This window comes from Telmatherina bonti (assembly GCF_933228915.1).
Source record: "Telmatherina bonti genome assembly, chromosome: 19".
In the NCBI taxonomy this organism is placed as follows: domain Eukaryota; kingdom Metazoa; phylum Chordata; class Actinopteri; order Atheriniformes; family Telmatherinidae; genus Telmatherina; species Telmatherina bonti.
This window is the reverse complement of record NC_136617.1, coordinates 32801972-32823765: the sequence shown is the minus strand read 5'-3', so window position 1 is coordinate 32823765 and position 21794 is coordinate 32801972. Positions and strand designations below refer to the sequence as shown.

General features: G+C 43.2%; 1 protein-coding gene across 1 annotated transcript in view; it reads left to right on the top strand.

Moving 5' to 3' along the window:
• phf14 (PHD finger protein 14) overlaps positions 1-21794 on the top strand; it is a 101663-nt gene that overhangs the window by 51404 nt on the left and 28465 nt on the right. The window contains exons 15-16 of the mRNA XM_079258787.1: positions 163-225; positions 584-705. Of these exons, the coding sequence (XP_079114913.1) occupies positions 163-225; positions 584-705 (185 nt within the window). The remainder of the gene's footprint in view (positions 1-162; positions 226-583; positions 706-21794) is intronic.

The window sequence follows — 21794 nt, the reverse complement described above, 5'->3', positions numbered from 1 at the left end:
GAAGGAAAACCTCCTCCAGCCTCCTTGTTTTACGTTTCCTCAATAAACCAGTGAACCTGCTGCTGTTGGTGTATCTCTATAATCTGTATAATTTGCATAATATGTGTAATCTGCCTAATCGTTGATGTTTGTTGGTGATGACGAGACGTTCTTCCTCCTCAGAGAACCCGAGGCCAGAAGAGGAAGAGAGTTCTGATCCCGGAGGACCGAGAGGAGAAAGTTGAGGTTTGTTGCTTCTCTGTTTTTACAGTTTCAGACTTTCACTAAAATGAATCAAACAGCATTTTCTTCAGCAAATATTGATTGTAGAAATCTTCATCCTGAGTTAGACTGCAGGTCCTTATCAGGCCGGCGGCTTGTAGCCTGCTCGTTTAGACTTCCGGGTTTTCCAGGTTTTCCAGGACTCCTCTGGGTTCAGGTCTGCAGGCTTTAAACTCTGCAAAGACGAGCGCGGAGTCGCCGCTGATCTGGATTTAAATGTGTGTTTTCACATCCGTGTCGTCCCCTCCGGTGGTCTCAGCCTTTCATTTCCATCCCAGCCTCCAACAAGCACACGTACAGCTAATCAGCCGTGTTTCCATAGGAACCGCTGCCACGGGAACGAAGACAACGCCAGTCTGCAGTGCAGAAAAAGCCCAAAGCCGACGACACGAGGACCGAGTGCGCAACTTGCAAGGGGCCGGGGGACAACGAAAACCTCGTGAGGTATCGAGTGTGTGTGTGCAGAGGGGGAGCATGCAGTTGTTACTCACATCATGTGTGTGTGTTCTGTGTGTGTACGCCTCTTGAAGCAGCCGTATCCTCCTGATGATTAAAATTCAGTCTTCATTAGGGTCCAGCCGCCTGGGCCCCACGGCGTGTGGGGGGCCGAGGGGACTTTCTCTGTGGGCCCCTGATATTGACCTGCCACATAGGTTTGCTCTGCTGATTAAGGTGTAATGAAGAGCACAATTAGTTCTCCTCCTTTCCAGGGATTTCAGATGTCTGACAAACACTGTTCTTTACCGAGAGCAGATCTAAAACCGCCATGGTCTGGTTCTTACCAGGACCTGGCTCTGAGTCGGACTGGTTCTGGTCTAGTCTACCAACCAGGCCACTGGTTACTTAAAGAATGAGGAAATGATTCCTTCCATGGATGCAGTTTGCTCCTTGAGGTGTTTGTGTTGTCACTGCAACATCTTCATCCCCCAACATCTGTCCTGCTGTTTTAGTCTGTCAGCTGGTACCTGGATCATCATCATCATCAGCATCATCATCATCATCCCAGTCATTCCCAGCTTTTTATTGCGTAGATTTTCCTGTATTTACGTTTGTTTTGCCTTTTGGCCTGAAGCTGTCGTTTAACGTCAGGTCAACGTGAACTCAGATGGGAGATTATTGTTATTTTTAAAGTGTGAATAAAAATGAAAAAACTAGTTGCTGCAAACAAACATCACAGATGAGTGAAAATGTTTCTTACTGGTCTTTTTCCTCCCAGTAAAACCTGGAAGTCCTGCTTTCCGTCTCCTCCAGCAGGGAGACTCACCTGATGACTGGAAATTCTCCGTCAGTGCAAACACATTGTCATATGTCAGGTTTCTCACAATTATGTATGATTTGAGATTTTTAAAAAGTTAGCTACTGCTACGTGAAGAATTTAGTGTCATTAAAAAGCAGCTGCTTCGTTTGAATAAATTATGATAAATATCTAATAATTTCACAGCATGAATATCTTGTCACTCTGTGGAGAGTCAAAAAAATACAGCTTTTATTTTCTGCTGTTGTTTATTTAAAGGTTTGATTCAAATGGAAAACAATAACTTGTCAGGCCTTGAAGAAAATGATACCACACAAACCAGCTGGATAGCTTGTTGTTTACTACACAAAGCAGCTAGATAACTAGTCCTTTACAACACAAACTAGCTTCATAACAAGTGGTTTACCACACAAACTAGCTGTTTAAAACACAAGCCAGCTCGATAAGTAGCTGTTTACAACACAAACAACCTGGATAGCTTCTTGATTACCATCACACAAACCAGCTAGATTACTAGTTCTTACAACACAAACCAGATAAATAAATAGTCATTTACAACACAAACCAGATGAATAACTAGTGGTTTACCACACAAACCAGCTAGATAAATAGTCCTTTACAACACAAACCAGCTAGATTAATAATTGTTTACTACACAAACCATCTGGATGGCTAGTTGATTACCATAACACAAACCAGGTGGATAACTAGTTGTTTACCACACAAACCAGCTAGATAACTAGTTATTTACCATACAAACCAGCTGGATAACAAGTTGTTTACTGCACAACCCACCTGGATAAAAAGTTGTTTATCATAGAAACCATCGGGATAACTAGTGGTTTACCACACCAACCAGCTGGATAACTAGTTGTTTACCATGCAATCCAGCTGGATAACAAGTTGTTTACCATACAAACCAGCTGGTTAACAAGTTGTTTACCACACAAACCACTTGGATAACCAGTTGTTTACTAACCAAACCAGCTGGATAACAAGTTGTTTACCATGCAAACCAGCTGGATAACTAGTTGTTTACCACGCAAACCAGCTGGATAACTTGTTGTTTACCAGTTCAGCCCAGTTCATCCAACTAATGCAGTTGTTTACTAACCAAACCAGCTGGATAACAAGTTGTTTACCATGCAAACCAGCTGGATAACTAGTTGTTTACCACGCAAACCAGCTGGATAACTTGTTGTTTACCACGCCAACCAGCTGGATAGCTAGTTGTTTACTACACAAAGCAGCTAGATAACTAGTCCTTTACAACACAAACTAGCTTCATAACAAGTGGTTTACCACACAAACTAGCTCTTTACAACACAAGCCAGCTCGATAAGTAGCTGTTTACAACACAAACAACCTGGATAGCTAGTTGATTACCATCACACAAACCAGCTAGATTACTAGTTCTTACAACACAAACCAGATTAATAACTAGTGGTTTACCACACAAACCAGCTAGATAAATAGTCATTTACAACACAAACCAGCTAGATAACTAGTTGTTTACCACGTAAACCAGCTGGATAACTTGTTGTTTACCACACAAACCAGCTGGATAACTAGTTGTTTACCACGCAAACCAGCTGGATAACAAGTTGTTTACCACACAAACCAGCTGGATAACTAGTTGTTTACCATACGAACCAGCTGGATAACAAGTTGTTTACCGCACAAACCAGCTGGATAACTAGTTGTTTACCATACGAACCAGCTGGATAACAAGTTGATAACTTGATAACTACATGAGGAGCCGTTTTGCAGCTGAGTATTAGACCGGTCGGCGCTCCGTCTCAGTCGTGAAGGGTGCCGTCCCTCCTCTGGCTACATGGGGGCGTTCTCCGCTGCAGCTGGATGAGGATGGAGTTCACCTGAAGTGAGACGAAGGAAAAGCAGAGAAATGTTGGCTGCATGGTGGAAATAAGCCGCCTGCTTCCTGACCGCTTCTTTCCTAGAGAACTAAACATGTCTACTACAACGTTATCATCCACCGCCTCTCGTCCGTGTCTGTTCTTCATCTCATTCTGGGTTCATCCATCGTTTTTATTTTTTTCTGGTGACATCTTTTAAGTTCATTTTGACTCAGTGATGTTTGTAGGAATGCTCCAGAGACAGTGTTTGGGTTTGGAGGGGTTCTGGTCGGGGTGTGAGGTCTGCTGCCCTGACTCTTTCTATCTTTGCATTGCACAGGTTGTGAGAGCCGGGGCAGCCACCTCAACCTCCCATAAATCTGGTGACACAGAGAGACAGAGAAAGAAAGAGAGAGAGAGGGGCTTATTGAGGCGTTTGAAGGATGGCACTCGAGTCAGGCTGAAGAACCAGGCGCTCCACAACCACCTCTGATCCGAACCGGACCGGCAGCTGAAAACTGAGCCGAACTTTCTAGATCTAAAACCTCAACGGATGTTCGTTCTGCTGCCATGTCGGAGGACCAAGAGACGGTGTTACGTTTCCTTCTGTCAGCTGGATGAACATGGAGAGAATTCCCAGTAAAGATCAAGTCCAAGCAGCAGTCCCACCAGTCTCTTCCAGCCAGCAGGCCTGCTGGAAACGCTGGGACAGGAGCTCAGCCAGCTTTACCACTGCTGTTTGTCTGGTTTCTCACTTTATGGTCCCAGTTCAGCCCAGTCCAACCCAGTTTGAACAATTTCAACTCTGCTCAACCTAGTTCAGCCCAGTTCATCCTAGTTCAGCCTAATTCAGCCCAGTTCAGTTCAGTTCATCCCGGTTCAGCCTAATTCAGCCCAGTTCATCCCGTTTCTGCCTAATTCAGCCCAGTTCATCCCGGTTCAGCCTAATTCAGCCCAGTTCAGCCCAGTTCATCCCGGTTCAGCCTAATTCAGCCCAGTTCATCCCGTTTCAACCTAATTCAGCCCAGTTCATCCAATTTCAGCTCATTTAAGCCCAGTTCATCCCGGTTCATCCTAATTCAGGCCAGTTCAATCCAATTCTACCAAGTTCAGCCCATTTCAGCCCTTTTCAGCACGGTTTGGCCTAATTCGCCTAGTTCAGCTAATTTAAGCCCAGTTCAGCTCGGTTCATCCTATTTTAGGCCATTTCAGGCCAATTAAGCCCTATTAAGCCCAGTTCAGCCCTATTCAACCCGGTTTGGCCTAATTCAGGCCAGTTTAAACCTAGTTCAACCAAGTTCAGCTCATTTAAGCCCTATTCATCCTATTTCATCCAAAATCAGGCCAGTTTAGCCCAGTTCAACCCAGCTAAGCCCAGTTCAGCACTGTTCAGTCCTGTCTTTACCTGTAGCTGCTCTCCTCCAGCCAACATGGGAATTCCTCCTGATCAGGTTTCTCCATGTATGAATCCAATCAGGATTATTGACTGAATGACCCCTGACCCCCCCCCCCAGTGATCCAGGCTCTTTTCCTGCGAGGAGGATCAGAAGCCATCTTGTTCTGCAAAGCCGTTTTTCCGTAGAAGCTCTAGTGTGTGTGTCGTAGAAGCAAGCTAGCGTAGTTAGCATTAGTAGCACTTAAATATTAGTCCAGATGTCTGCTGAGTTTGAGCTCCTCCACGTCTTCCTCCGTCTCCGTCTGTCCCGACAAATGACGCCCAGCTTTGTCTCCGAGGACCCGCGTCAGACAGCAGCTGCTTGTTTGGCTGTCGGGGCTCCTGACACGTGTCGCACTCTGCCCTCGTATGCCACTCCATTGTCCATCCACGGCCGTACATGTGCTTCTGGGAGCAGTCAAACCCACAAAGTGGACTCCTTCCCTCCTTCAGACTGTCAGGATCAGGATGATGTCTGTAGAGATCAGATCTCAGAGCAGAAGGACTGGCTGGCCCCTGATTGGTCCGTTGTGCTCTCCAGTGCATGGCTCTATATCTCCCCACAAGCAGCGAAGACGTGAACATCGGCGATGTGATGATGTGTACAGTATTTATTGCGAGGCCAAACCATGTGATTGTGTTTGTGTGTCATAAACTGATGTTGTGCCGCGGCCGTTTTTTTCTCTGTTTGCCAAACATTTGTTTACATGTTGTTTACCAACATGCTTTTACGGGAACTGTGTTGTGTGTGTAACGAAGTAAGAACGTGAACGTTGCTGCTGTGGTGAAGTGTCTCAGCTCTTGAAAATGAAGCGCAGCTTTAATAAACTCTTGATTTTTTTCACCTTATTGCCGCGGTGATAAATGAGTGTCAGACAGCTAATTAATTGTTGTAAAGGTGCGGCATCGGCGGTCCGTTTGTGCGTGTAATGCCCTCTGTCATCGGTGATTTATCACCGGGGAAGTGGCCTTCTGCTGCTGCAGCGGCGCCTCTCAGCCCACAGATTAAAGCCTCACACGGATCTGCAGACACAGCCACCAGCACGCTTTAGGATGACAATATCTTCATATTTACTTTCAACCGTTTTATGCTGCTGGCAGGAGACAGCCGAGGAGCTCCATGTAAGGAGCAGCTGATCCAGATCTACCGCGTCTTTTCAGTGACATACGTGGTAAATAAAAACATTAAATAAATTATGGGCAGTGATGGAACTGAACTTAACTTTTTCTCCTTATTTTTACTTTCAATAGTCTTTTTACTTGCATGACATAAACACTAAGGAAAAATCACTGGCCTACATTAGCTGTAATTAAAGATGAATAAAACCAAATGCAATTATTTCCAAATCTCGTCGAATAAAAACTAGAACGACAAGAAAATTGTTCCTTAATATGAAGTTGTGGAGAATTTGAGGATCTCAGATACAGAGAATCAGGAGGAATCTCTGTAAGCAGGGGGAAAGGTGATGTTCTGCAATAAAACCAGACCTGATTCTCTGCTGGAAATCGCTGCACAAATCCACACATGCAGGTTAAAGCTCCATCATGTGTGAAGAGGATCCAGAAACACGCCGTCTTCTCTGGACCAAAGCTCATTTAAAATGTTCTGAGTGGAAACCTGGATGAAGATGTGGAATGGTTTGTGGGCAGCATGGACGGCGTGTCCTGCAGACTAAAGAGGAGAGGGAGCATCCAGCTTGTTATCAGCCTGCATCTCTGATGGGATGGGGTTGCATTAGTGCCGATGGCGTGGGCAGCTTCCACATCTGGGAAGCTCCATCAATGCTGAAACATCTGCTCCCATCCAGACAACGTCTCTTTCAGGGAAGACCTTCCACCATGCTGGACCACATCCTGATGGTGGAACAGGAGAACTGGTCTGCTGCAGTCCAGACCTTTCACCAGTACAAAACATCGTGGAAGCAGAAATCCAGCAACAAGGTCCAGTAGAGCAGCTGGACTTCTGCATCAGACCAGAACAGGACAACATTCCTCTCCTGAAACTCCAGCAGCTGCTCTCCTCACTTCCAGATGTTTACAGATGTTAGAGGAAGAAGAGATGCTAACGATGCTAAACATCATCCCAGAACGACGTTTACAGCCATCAGATTCACAATCAGTTGATATTTTCCTTTAAATGGTAAAATGTCTCCACTTCGTCATCTGATGGGTTTATGTTCTGCTGGAAGCGGGGCGGCGATGACTGAAAGCCAAAAACAATTTAAACACCTGAAGAGAAAACTTCCATCAGGCTCCGAATCACAAGGAAAACAATCCAAACTGCACCATCTGGAGCGTCTCTGAGCTCCGTCGACTTTAAGCCTGGTAAACATTCACAAGCCCAAATATAAACCATCAAACCCCCAAATGATTCCCTCAGATTGGTTAAAATACAGCTTTATTTTTTCCACTTCTGGGCCTAAATTTTTATTTCTTATTTATGAGTTGACGTTTTATTATTTCTCCCAAAACACAAAAACTTTAGATGCAGAGCAAACTAAGAAAAAGCAGAACTAGATAAAGAGAGATTGTCCGGTTTTAGTCTCACGCTGTTGGAGCAGAGATGATAAATCTCCGCTTCCCACTTCAACTGGCCTCCTGCCCCTTTTCCCAGTGCTGCTCAAACTGGGGGATAAAATGCAGAACTTCATCCATCACATGAACGTGGGATTTTCATCAGAATGCAGAGATAAATGTATGAAATTATCCCCCGAGTTATTACTTATCCTACTGGAGCTGCGATCCAGCCGCGTTTCTATGTGTCCTGCTCCAACAGAGTCACTGTGCAGAATCAGCTAGGATCCATTTCTTTTGATTCAGAAGCATTGAAGCAGGACTTCATGGAAAACCTGCTGGATGATCGGTGGGACCGGAATGAGGGGGAATAAAGTTAACACACACGTCGGATTAAAAGTTTGCCATGACGAGAAACACCAACGTGTCGTTCTGGAAGCACTGTCTTATCTGACCAGTATAACCCAGTATCACCAGGATTAGCCAGTCCTCAGGTGTTGGATCTGAGGCTGATTTCCAGGCTCTTCGTGTGTCCGATCCATGGACCGTATATGAAAGATGGACGGAACTTCGGCGGTAAAAAGTGAAGCCAATACGGAAGTGTATAAAGCTGCAGTTCCCCCTTCATCCACTAGGGGCTGCAAAACAGAGCATATCCCCATAGACTCCCATGTTAAAAAGACCAACTTCACGACAGATATAAACATGTTTACAGCAGAAAAAAACAGGTTTACAGTAGGAATAAAAATCCATTTTAGGTTTAATAGGTCAGGTTTACCTTCATGACAACTGTGGGGGGAGTGAATTTTTTTCCAACTCGCCCATTTAAAAGTAATTTAATCTCGAAGTTCAGCATATTAAGGGGCGTGTCCTTTTGATTGACAGGTACCCAATCTCCCGCTTCAAGTCAGAAGAATGTAGAACAACCGCGGTTTTTACCCGGTTAGCGTGACTTAGCTTTAGCCCGCTTACCTCCGTTAGTTGGTTAGCTCCTGTTATCTCCGGGTTAGCTCGGTTAGCTCTTAGCTACAGGAAGCTCGGAATTCGCTCACAGCCCCCCTCTCAGCTCCACCTCTTTGGCCATATTTGTATTTTCCAGGCGAGAGGACACACCCCTACCAAGATGATGATGGTAGGAACCGCCCACCGAGCTTCAATTCAGCTCTTCAGAAACCTACGGGTGACGTCACGGAGGCTCCACCTGTCTCTTTATTTACAGTCTATGGTCCGATCGCAGAGGATGTTCCAGCTGTCAGAGCTGAATGTCCATATTCCTCCCAAAAGCAAGCAGACATGATGGAGCCAGGGGACATCCCCATCTGGGATCAGCTGCTGAACTGGAAAACACGACACTGGGCAGCAGCGTCTGATTCACCAACATGTCTGGCTACAAACTTAGACATGTTTATGTCATGTTGAATGATGATAATCCATGTTTCATCAGCTGCATCTCGGACCGGTTGATGGAAAATGTTTAATCGACATTAAAAGACGCCGTGTTTTCCGCAGAACTTTTCCAGAACCTGGAAAAGGAAATGTTGGTAAATATCAGAGCCTGATTGGAGTTTTTCTCCACCATCGCCTCTGGAGGAGGCCTTCATGCATCAAGGTGTTTCTGCCCTTAGCTACCAGCAAAGGCACCACAGAAGAAGACTCCAGGGCTTCAGATGATGCGATGGAGGATTTTAGTAAACACTCCAGTATCTCAGCAACCTGCCAGCTGACGTTACCACGACTACCGTCGACATCTCACGCATCACGTCTGGCTGGACCAAAGTCGTGGATGGAAAACTCGCTGTTTACAGACAGAACTTTACCAGCACCAATGTCTTCTTCTTTGGTATCTGGACCCTCTGATCCAAGCCTGGTCAAAGTTCTGGCTCAGACGAGTGATTGACAGGTTGACTGGTGATGTCATGCAATATGTGTGAGGTTGCATCCTGGTGGGGGGGGGGGCGGGGGCGGTATTGAAATATTGATCACTCTGTTAGTATAATGTACATTAACACTATTTTTGTTATGTTTTGTTTCCTGACACCCCCCTCCCTGGAGTTTCTCCAACCCCCTCGGCGTTCATGATGCACCCCCCATTTGAGAAGCTGTGGTTTAGCGGGTGAAGCCCTGGGAGGCGGGGGGGAGGGTTGGAGAGATGAAGAGAGGAGAGCTAGCAGGGAGGCTGTGGAAAGCTGTAACCTTTCCGATGATGAGTGCATTTCCCATTACAGCTCTGACACCAGATCCGGGGAGATGATTTAATGGCGGCATTTTGTTTTTGCTGACTTCACCCTTCTCCTCCCCCCCCTATTAAAACAGAAAACTCCAGAGTTGGGACCGAGGCTGTGTGGGAAGACTGGCCAAGCAAGCAGCTAAAATCTATTACTCCCAGCTTGTCCCAGTGCCTCTGCCTCTGTGTGGGCTCGCCTGAACGCTCCCTGAGCTTCGGCTTTTCTCCTCTTCCTGCTCCTTTTCAACCCATCATGGCTGCTTAACCGATCACTGCTTGTCCTACGTAGGTTTACCCGGTGTTCATCCTGCAGGGTTTGGGGCTCTTGTTGGCTTGCTGAGGCCCCCTGCTGGAAAGCATGAACCCAGCATCAGGTCAGAGCCTGGCACCCCCCCAATTCTCTCCACACATCGCTGTGAATGAGTTGTGTCCAGATAAGCTAATAAAAGTAGCCGCCGTGACTCGGCTGCATCCATAGGTGCGACTTCAGCAGTCCATTCATTACTCCCCCGTCTTGTAAAACAATGGCTCTTTTATAATGTTGCACTGACCCGACGGTAGATCAAAAAGTAGGAGGCTCACAAAGCCCAATAATCCACTCCTTTCCTCGCTGCACTTTGTCATGGATGAGAGTCAATGGCTCAGTGCTTTGTGTCATATTGATTTGTGTCACGTGGCCACTCCCGGGGTAATTGCATTGCCCACTTGTGATAAATTCGCTGCCTTGTTTCAGCCACTCGGGCTCAAACTGCCGGGCTTTTCCAGAGAAAAGAAGTTTTCGAGGCCAGCAACCTTCTGTCGATACTCAGAGCGGGGACTGGGTGCAAAGCAGCTCCAGTCCTCTGTCTTCTTCACATGATTTAGTTTTATTTCAAACAACAAGGAGGTTTGATTGACATGAAGACCAGGTCCTACAAAGTCCAGGTCTGACAAATGAAGACCAGGTCTGACAAATGAAAACCAGATTGGACAAATGAAGACCAGATCCGACAAGTGAAGACTAGATCCGACAACTGAAGACCAGATCCGACAAATAAGGACCAGATCCGACAAATGAAGACCAGATCCGACAAATAAGGACCAGATCCGACAAATGAAGACCAGATCCGACAAATAAGGACCAGATCCGACAAATGAAGACCAGACCTGACAAATGAAGACCAGGTCCGACAAATGAAGACAAGATCCGACAAATGAAGACCAGATCCGACAAATAAGGACCAGACCCGACAAATGAAGACAAGACCCGACAAATGAAGACAAGATCCGACAAATGAAGACCAGATCCGACAAATAAGGACCAGACCCGACAAATGAAGACAAGACCCGACAAATGAAGACCAGACCCGACAAATGAAGACCAGACCCGACAAATGAAGACCAGATCTAAGAAATGAAGACCAGATCGGACAAATAAGGACCAGATCCGACAAATAAGGACCAGATCTGACAAATGAAGACCAGACCCGACGAATGAAGACCAGACCTGACCAATGAAGACCAAATCAGACAAATAAGGACCACACCCAACAAATAAGGACCAGGTCCGACAAATGAAGACAAGACCCGACAAATGAAGACCAGACCCGACAAATGAATACCAGATCTAAGAAATGAAGACCAGATCGGACAAATGAAGACCAGATCGGACAAATAAGGACCACACCCAACAAATAAGGACCAGATCCGACAAATGAAGGCCAGACCCAACAAATAAAGACCAGGTCCGACCAATGAAGACCATATCGGACAAATGAAGACCAGATCCGACCAATGAAGACCAGATCTGTGTGCAGGATTTCAGAAAGGAAGCAGACATAAGTAAAAAAATATGTTCATCATTCTTCTCCATCCCCCAAGTAAGAAACATCCGTCTCATCTCGCTGGTATGGAATCATGCTGATACCAACCTTTGTATCGGTACCAATCCATTCAATTAGCTTAAAGACGTAGCAGCATCCTGCCAGCAGCTTCGTACGTTAAAGTGAAGGAAAATTCACAGAAACTGGAATAAATTACGTTAATGCTTATCAAACATCACATTTAAATCAACGGGGTCGTTCGTAATTTTATTATGCAGTTCCACTGATGTGGTTTAGTTTGGTTTAGCGTTAACTGAACTCCACATTTCACAGCTGACAGAAGCTAAAATAGTCGTTTATGGATCTGCTGTTTGGACACGACGGACTCAACGTGAGGTTTTAGTGATAATATATATTTATAGGTTCTTTATTTCCACACTTTTATTATTTCTGTCTCAAAGAGCAGCTTTTCTGCTGAAGGACAGCTGGAGGTCACAGCTAGCTAGATTCTTTTCATGCTTTGCTAGTTTCCAATAAGCAGCCCCCAAGTCCAGGTAGAGCTCCTGCAGCCTTGTCATCTCCCAGTTGATATGCAGGATTATTTTATTCTGCACACAGCAGAGGGGATCTGCGGTTCATTCATTCATTTTCTACAGCACAACGTCGCAGCACGATGTCGTCATCGCTTGATGAAGAAGCCATCTTTGTTTTTTACACCTTGTGAGTTTGTTTTTGAATCTTCACCATTTAGTTGCAGTTTCACATCGCTTTTGATGTGCACAGACATAAACCTGGATGTCTCTCCTCTGAATTATCTGTAGCTTTGTATGTTTTATTTGCATCGGTCCCATTGTGTAGGGGCCTTAATGCAGAGTGTTGGTGTGATTTTACGTATTTACAGTATGAATATGAGGGAATGTTCCGGTGCTGGTCAGAGAGGCGGCTGGTTGGCGCGTGTTGCCTGCCACGTTTCCGTCAGTGTTAGCTAGGGCTGTGACGATAAGCTTTTCTCCCGATTCAATTTGATTCCAATTTTTTGGTGCTGATTAGATTTAAATTGCAATTCTTACAATTCTTCAATATTGCTGATTTTAATAGCTTAAAAACAAACAAAAAAAAAAAAAGTACAAAACATTTGCCTTTCATTTTTCTTGATTTCAGTAAAGAAAGAACAATCCTGAAGCCAGACCATAATTCTGCTGCTGTAATACCCAAGAAGAAAAGTAAAAATATCAATAAAAAAAAATAAAAAATGACATCAAATTTATGGTGGATTTTGAAATTGAAAGTGACATACAAAATTGTGACGCAAAAAGTCCTGATATTCGTTTTTTTTATTCAATTTTCCCACCACTAGTGTTAGCGCTGTATAAATCTAATCCATTATCATCATTATTATTACAGTGTTGGGAATTTATTTAATGCAGAATAATTGATCATTGTAAAATTTACATTTTTTTCTTTGAGAATAATCGTACCAAGAATGTCTGCAAAACAAAAATGAAAACAATTTATATAAAACAGTTAAAACCACTGAAGATAAAATCTAAATAAACAACAAAGATTTTAACTTAAACTTGAACAGGATTAGTCACAGGCTTCTCCCTCCATTACATTAGTCAGAAACAACAGAAAACAGACGACGAGGAAGTTCTTCTAAATAATGCCGAGTCATCGGTCTGTACTGATGCTGAGTCATCAGTCTCTGTATTCTAGATCTGCTCTTCAGCTGAGAAAAGGCTGATATGTGGATGTTAAAATCTCGCTCAGGACCAGAAGCAGCCCAGAAAATCAGCAGTGCATCCATGTTTAACATTTCCACCATCAGGGGGGGGGATCTCTGACATTTGGCTCTAAAAATGAATGAAATCCCTGAAGTTTTAATAGATATTGTGTGAGATTAGACATATAAAATAGTAATGCTGATTTCCGACAGCTCCTTGCTGTAAATCTCAGATATAAATGCTTCTTCCTTCCTCCAGTGGCGGAGTCCTGAATAATGACGTTCACTTTCACATCTTTAGAGCCTGTTTTTTAGTTTAACATGAAGTCACCTCCGTACTGATGGGGGGCGGCGGTACATTAGTGAAATGTCTGCGGGCCGTGCTGAGCGCGCTGAGGCTCCTCGGGCGACCAGCCGCTACAGGAATGTGACAGCTATTTATAAGATATGGTTAAGATCAAACGGAGCCAGCTCAGATTTGTTGGCCATCAGCGGCGCTCAGCGAGGACCGGTCCACCGTTGACACCGGGGGGAGGGGGAGAACGCCACACAGAGATTAAACAGCAGATGAAAGAGGACACGATGCGCCAGCTGAGAGCAACACATGTAGCAGACAAAAGCAATCTGTCACGTCGCCTCCACCACCTCACCTCCAATAAGATTACATCAATCAATAACCTCTCTTATGAGTGATTGGATTTTGTCTGCCCCCAAAGTACAAGGCGGGCGGGTTGTGTTGGGGGGGTGCTGCTCAATTTTTCCAATGATTAAAGCACGGCCAAATTGCTTTGATAAGATCAAGGACCTTGCTGCACCGGGGAGTGTAAGGGCATTGCTGGGAGCAGATAAAGGCTGGCGGTGGGCGCACACTCCCGCAGCGACGGCATGATGCAGATCAGCCAATGACGGCCCAGATTGATCACCCTCCTGCTGGAACTCTGGCTGTGTGGGAAAGCATCACTGGTTTGTCACCAGAACATTCCTGAATTCAGCTTTGAACTGTTACTTAAGCTAGAAAATCCACAAGAAGACCTGATCCCAGTTCACATCACACCCCCTCCCCCACACCTGGACGCTTGACCCCGCCCCTAAATAAGGCCACCCTGATGGGGTTTGTTTCTTTTTTTTCTTTTTTTTTTACCCAAGGAAGCTTTATAGATATAATGATCCCCTTGACTCTCTGAATTTTTATTTTATTTCTATATTTATTTTGCGTTATTGTTTGCATTGTAGAGTTTGTACTACTGGACCGGACCGGAGAGGACAGAAGAAAGACAGAAAGAGAAAGAAGAGAAAACACCTCATAGGAAAAGTGAAAAAGATAAAGAGAGAGGGGAAAAAAACGTAAAAGAAACAAAGTTTGGGGTTTGTTTCATATCGATCTCTGGATCCTGAATCCAGTCAAATCAGAACTTATTTATGTTTCTAGTGAATCATGATGCAGGATGAAGATCAGCTTAAATAACGGCCATAGTTCCCCCAGATGGAAGGAGATCACTGCTGCCGTTGCCATAAACATCTGATACATAACTGATGACGGACACAACATTACAGTTTTATATCGTTATGTGGATATAAAATGAGCTTCATCGGGATATGAGATTTTGGTCACATCGCCCAGCCCTATTCTCCCTGCTCCAACACGCCTGACTGAAATTAATAAACAGGTTGACAAGAAGCTGCTGGATCCATTTGATTTGAATCAGCTGTGTTGGTGGAGAGAAACAACTAAAACCTGCCGGGTCCCGGCCCTGCAGGACTGAAGTTTGACCCCCCAGCTCTAAGTCATCACATTGACCAATATGGATGTTGATGGGAGAGAACTGAAGTATTAAACATAAATTTCATTGTTTAATGACAGCAACATATTTATCAGCTTGAAATTGAGAAAGAAATGAAGGCTTTATCAGTTTTGAACGATTTTAAACTTTTTTATCATCAGTGTCTGAAAGGATTTTGTTTATTTCATGTAAAATAACCAAAATTAAATTAGTTCACATTACTACTTACATCCGGTGGTGTAGTCCAGGGTACACACGGGTATACAGAGTATACCCACCTCTTTTTCAGTCAGCGTTCAGTATAACCACTTCTAAATCCTCTGAGATGCTGCTTTTACACTTATAAACATCCCTACACATGTAGCTACATCGCCCAGCAGCTAAGCTGAGGTTATCTATGCAACACTGGTGCAGTTAACCATCAGCTGCATTAACTTTAGCCTGAACATAGACATGATAAAGCTAAATATATGTCTATGAGTCTGTCTCTCACTAGTTTAGTCCTTTCATAACTCTTCCTCCCTGAAACCAAAGAGCAGAAATTACGTGACAATGAGCAGATATACTTAGGGTGAGGAGCTCGGTCATCCAGGAGGGGCTCAGAGTAGAGCCGCTGCTCCTCCGCATCGAGAGGAACCAGTGTAGGTGGCTCGGGAATCTGGTCAGGATGCCTCCTGGACCTCCCTGGTGAGGTGTTCCAGGCACGTCCCTCTGGGAGGAGACCCCGGGGAAGACCCAGGACACGCTGGAGGGATTACTGGCCTGGGAACGCGTCGGGATCCCCCCGCAGAGTTGGCAAATGTGGCTGGGGAGAGGGAAGTCTGGGCTTCTCTGCTTAGGCTGCTGTCCCCGCGACCCGACCCCGGATAAGCGGCTGAAGATGAGATGAGCAAATATACTGGTGGATTTTATAAGTAAATCGAGTCTTACATGTCACTTCTTCTGGAACAGCGTTTTTCTGGGGCTTTTTTCTGTTTTTTAAACAAAGACAAAAATTGATACTTTACCCACTTCATGATGGACCACTACACCACTGCTTACATCTTTCTGTAGCTGATGTTTAATAATTTCACTTCTTAAAACATATTTAATGTCCAGCGAGGACGAACCCGTCCAACGTGGACAGACGCTGTAACATCACCTGTGTGATGGTACACAGTCCCACCTGATGGAAACTTGGCGTTAAAGCAGCCGATGAACCATCGCTGACTGAACCGTTCTTTCATTCGGTCCAGACAGACGGGAAAGGAGCTTCTGAAACGGCGCACATGGTTGAAAATGGTGGTTTCTGAACAGTTCCAGTGGACTTGTTGGTCTCTGGATACCTTAAGGCCGCACACACAGCTCTGCATTGTCAAGCTGTGCTTTAACACCGCGATCTTCCCGCCTCAGACGGCTGATGCGGAGGTGCAGTAATAAGACGAGCATGTGTTCAGTCATCACGTCTCGCTAAATAAAAAGAGCCCTCCTGTGATTTCGGAGGATATTTAAGAGCCTCCTGCAGGGAAATGGAAGACTTTCCTTTTCGCCTTAGCGGGAGATTCATGTAAAATCAATCGGCAGTTTGTGTGCAACAATGGGAGCGTGCTCATTAGTGGAGCACACACACTTTGGTCATTTGTCTTCCATTCACTGGGTGGCTGGAGGGCACTTCAAATTCCCATCGTTTTCCCAGCAGATATGCCTGCTCAGCCTATAACACACACACACACACACACTGTGTCTGAGAGATGCACCTGCTACGGCATATTTGTGCTAATGTGCAGCAGCTGTTAGGTTATGCCCCTACAACTCATAAGATGCCAATTATCTGTGCCAATTAAATTTTTACTCTGCTTTTCCTAAATCTGCCGCGCTTAATTTCTAAATACAACACGGTGCTGTTGCACCTATTCGCAGGTATTCTCCGTTTGCAGCCAGAAGGCAGCTTTCCACAACACAACCACTCACTAATCTGAGTCTAAACTGCGTGACAACAGTCGCTTTCAGGCTGACTTTGCTTTATTAGAACACGGGTCGTCATTTTTTACTCATAATGCATCAAGTTCACGGCTGAGATGTTGGGAAGTAGCAACACACACACCCTGCAGAGGTTCCTGTGTCTGCACCACCACTCATGTTAGATTTACCGTCCCGCAGCGCCTCTTCAGTCTGAAACGCTGCAGCGGAGTCGTGTCCTCGCCCTTTTTCCTGCTCATTTTACTCCCCAACAAAAGAAGAAGTCCGGTGCTTTTTAATTCCAGGACAACACACGAGGTTTCAGAGTTTAGTTTATTTATTTCTAGGGAAATTCTGCTTCCATTTTTAGGGCTGCAACCTGCCTCAACGTTTTCTGATACAACAAACTTCTCCAGTACCGTCTAGGTTCAGGATCCAGAGTTCAGTGTGAGACCATGTCTGTGAAGGGTTGCGTAGGACGGCGGTACACACAAGTCCTCCAACATGCATGTTGCAACAAAACAAATGGAAAGGAAAGAAAATATAACTCAACATTAACCTTTTACCAACGAAACACAACTGAAATATACTAAAAGTAATCTAGCATGCACCCTACATCAGTGTAAGCCTCGCAGACAGATACTCACAATACACTCACACCCTGACCCCAAAATGCCCACCCCCCCCAGCCCCTTCCACCTTCCAGGTAAGCACACCCCGGGACTACAAGTCATTCTACCCCAGTAACCCCAGATAACCCTTTAAACAGCCCCCCCACCTCACATACTTCAGTCCAGTGACATCTCCATAAGTAGGAACGAAGCAGCATTTCCCCCCTTTGGTCCTGCAACACACGGTAAGTATGGCAAATAAATCAATAAAGCTAAATATTTAATAAACAAATCAGAAAACAGATTTTAATTATTAATATTTAGCCTGAATCTTTATTGTAATGGGTGGTTTTATACTTTATGTTTCCTCTAATAGAAAGTAAAGCCCAAACAAACCCTGGAAGCTGGTGTCGGCTGACAGAGATGAGGAGAAAAGGAACATTATTCAATCAAACAAGGACATAATTAACTGTTGGTTTTGTGTAACGGGGAGAAATGGTGGCATCTTCCCCTCTCTGTCAGTGTGTCGCAGCTGATTTAACACAAAAACTTCCTCTGAAATCTCCTTTTCCTCCTGATCATGTAGATGGAAAAGTCAAGCAGACGGAACCACATGCAGATGTTGAGCTTTAAGATGTTCTCATCATGGAAAGAAGAACCCGTTACAGGATATAGATTCACACCTCGGTGTGAAACTCTGTGGAGTTTCTGCTAAATTATTACTAGATTTGTTCTTTTCAGTTCATCTTTTCCTTTTAGCGGTGCGACGCCAGACAGTCTCCTCAGAATAATCCTGTTTATTTTAATTACATTTCTATGAGAAGAACAAACTAGCAGCTTCTCCAATCCTTCAAACATTTATTTAATTTTATTTTGTCTTGTGTTTAGTTTAGTTTAGTTTGTTTTGTTTTGTTTTTATTTTTGTTTTCTTTTTTGTATTTTGTCTTTTGTTTTATTTTAGTTTAGTGTAGTTTTGTTTTTGTTTGTTTTGTTTTATTTTATTTTGTTTTGTTTTAGTTTAGTCTAGTTTTTTGTTTTGTTGAATTTTATTTTATTGTATTTTGTCTTGTTTTGTTTTGTTTTATTTCATTTTAGTTTAGTTTTATTTTATTTTTTATGTTTAATTTTAGTTGAGTTTAGTTTAGTTTTTTTATTTTGTTTTATTTTATTTTGTCTTGTTTTGTTTTATTTTAGTTTAGTTTTATTTTATTTTGTTTTATTTTGTTATGTTTAATTTTAGTTGAGTCTAGTTTAATTTTTTTAAATTTTGTTTTATTTTATTTTGTCTTGTTTTGTTTTATTTTACTTTAGTTTTAGCTTTGTTTTGGTTTTTTAGTTTAGTTTTATTTTATTTTATTTTTTTATGTTTAATTTTAGTTGAGTTTAGTTTAGTTTTTTATTTTGTTTTATTTTATTTTGTCTTGTTTTGTTTTATTTTAGTTTTGTTTTATTTTATTTTATTTTATTTTGTTATGTTTAATTTTAGTTGAGTCTAGTTTAATTTTTTAAAATTTTGTTTTATTTTATTTTGTCTTGTTTTGTTTTATTTTATTTTAGTTTTAGCTTTGTTTTGGTTTTTTAGTTTAGTTTAGTTTTTTTTGTTTGTTTAATTTGATTTGGTTTTATTTGGTTTTATTTATATTTCTTTTTATTTATTATTATATTGTTTTGTTTACTTTATTACAACAGGTATAATCATTCCTCTTTAAATGGCTTGTGTGTTAAACTGGTTGGTTTAAAACAGACAATAGAAAATAAAAGAACAAATAAAACTGAGTTGAAGTCAATAAAAAAAAGAACAAGAAATTAAGGAATGACACCCACAATACAATGAGACCAGATGAGATGTAAGTGTAGTAAAGAGTCATTTCTTTTAATCATTACGCAGGCTGACCACCCGTCAATAGGACCTCTGTGATTAGTGAATGCTCACACTTCACAGTTAGAAGCAATTATGTCCTGATCAATGATGGAGATTCCCGTTTTCCAATGAAAATCTGATAAGAGTAGGAACATCCAGGGAGGTCACACACATCCACCATTCATCTCCATTACAGAGGACAAAAGCACATGAAGACACATTGATCATGTATGCAGAGAGGAATGCTGGGAGGAAGCTGGTTTTACCTTCAGATGCTGCGATCGATTCCTCTGAGCTCTGCTCCACATATTAACGTCTTACTGGTCAGTCAGTCCCGGTCGTTTTGCCCCAATTCAACAGCTCCTTTCAGGACATTTTATAGAAAAATAAACAGCTTAAAGAAGTTTCCGACTCCATGTCCAACTGAGTCCTTGTCAGTCAGATTAGTGTCCAGTTCAATAATCATAACCAGTTAAACACAATCCAGTTCAGTATGTTATAGATGCTGTTTTTTAATGCTGATCTATAAAAAGTGAGTTATAGATACATTACAGTTAATTCTTGTAACACTTAAAGAGGTGCTATTCTGGTATTTGGAGTTTTCTGAGCTTTCTACAGTGTTACAGTGTTGAATCCTCATCAGACATGTGAACGGCACTGTTTTTTATCACCTAAACGAATGTTTGAGTTTGACTTTGAGTTCCAGCACGCTCTCCGTTCGGTTTCCATGGCAACGAAAAACGCGTGGTTTTAGAGAGTTTTTTCTACTTGGAAATCCTTGTGACGTCCCGGGGGATAAGGTTCGGTGATTGGTTACCTTCTACTGGTTAACAAGGGCATGTACAAATACATCAGGCGGGTGGAAAACGTGGGATAAAGTTATTTCCAACGATGGCTGGTGAGTTTACCAAAGAGAGACATCCTGCTGCATTCGTTGCTGTGGGTTGCTGTTTTCCACTTCGTTTTCAGGCTCTGATTCAGGTTCCAACATGTAGGGCTGGATGCTATGTGTTGACATTGTATTTTGTTTTTTTTATTGAGCTCATATGAGCCTAATCCTTCTGTGTATGAGATGTTACAATGACGGTGAAAGCAGGTGCGGCGCGCGCTCCCGATGTAGTGCAGTGGCGGGAGGCGGGGCTTAATGCGGAAGAGTCTCAATCCACTCGTTTTGCCCGCAGGCTGATCTGACAGCCTACGGAGAGGGTCGGTCTGAAGTAAATAAAGCCATTTGTGACAATAACTCCATCAATCCCAGCCCTTCTGGTCTCAGAAATAAAAATAAATTAGCCTGAAATACACAGAATAGTTCCACTTTAAAGAGAAATGAAATAAGACGTGTTGAACAATGAGACCTCCGGCTTTTTCGCAACTGCAGTTTGATTTTTTAACCCTTAAAACTCTGTTGATTCTCTGCCAACGATTTTACCATGATCAGTTCCCTGCTTGGTGGTGTGTAACTGTGTGATGGATATCTGGCCCTCTGGTTCAGACACTTTCCTGACATTTTTATCCCATTCATTAAGCCACGAAATGCAGACTACATAAAGCCACAATAACTGATCCATGATAATACCATTATTTATCACATTTTCATGTTGAAAATATCTTAATCCCTACTATGATGCTCCATTTTGCCACACAGACCGTATTTTAAGGATGGCTCTGTGACGTCAATGTAGGTTTCTGAAAAGATGAATTGAAGCTTGGTGGGTGGTTAATCTTGGCAGCGTCGCCCATGCTGTCGCTTCCAGGAAATCAACAAATGGGCAAAGAGGTGGAGCTGAGAGGGGGGCTGTGAGTGTGGGGGTGGATGATTGACATCCATTAAAACCCAACCTGCCTGTTGCCAAGAGCTAACTGAGCTAATCCAGTGCTAATGGGAGCCAACCAGCTAACAGAGGTTGGCAGATTGAAGCTAAGTTGTGCTGTTAGCACAACTAAAAGTCGTGGTTGTGCTCCACTCTGTCTTCTTTCACCAGATATCAGGTACCTGTCAATCAAAAGACCCTAATTACGCATAATTTCAAGATTAAATAACAGATGAGATGTAAGAAGGGTTGGCTTACTAAACTTAAAATGTATTTTTTGTAGCATGATGATTTAATGTTCGTAAAATGTTTATTTCTGCTGTGAAGTTTGTCTTTTTAACATGGGAGTCTAGGGGGATTTGCTCTGTTTTGGAGCCCCTAGTGGATGAAGGAGGAACTGCAGCTTCTGGCACTTCCACATTGGCTCTACCTTTAACTGCCGGAGGTTACCGCTTGATTTTGACCTGGAAACGATGTTGAAGCCACTTCGTGTCAGACTTTCCACCAATCAGAAAGCCAGTTTGACGGTAATGTCCAATCAGGAGCAGCCAAAGATCAACGTGCAGAACGTTTATTTGTTTGTTAAGAAGGAAAATAATGATCTACTATGGCTGCAAGAAGATGCTTTTAATGCATGGTGGCACCAAAAGCAGTTGGGTTGGAGTTGGTTTTGTGAGGATAGTAGGTGAATAGTAGCATAAATAAGTGTAAATATTAAAAAG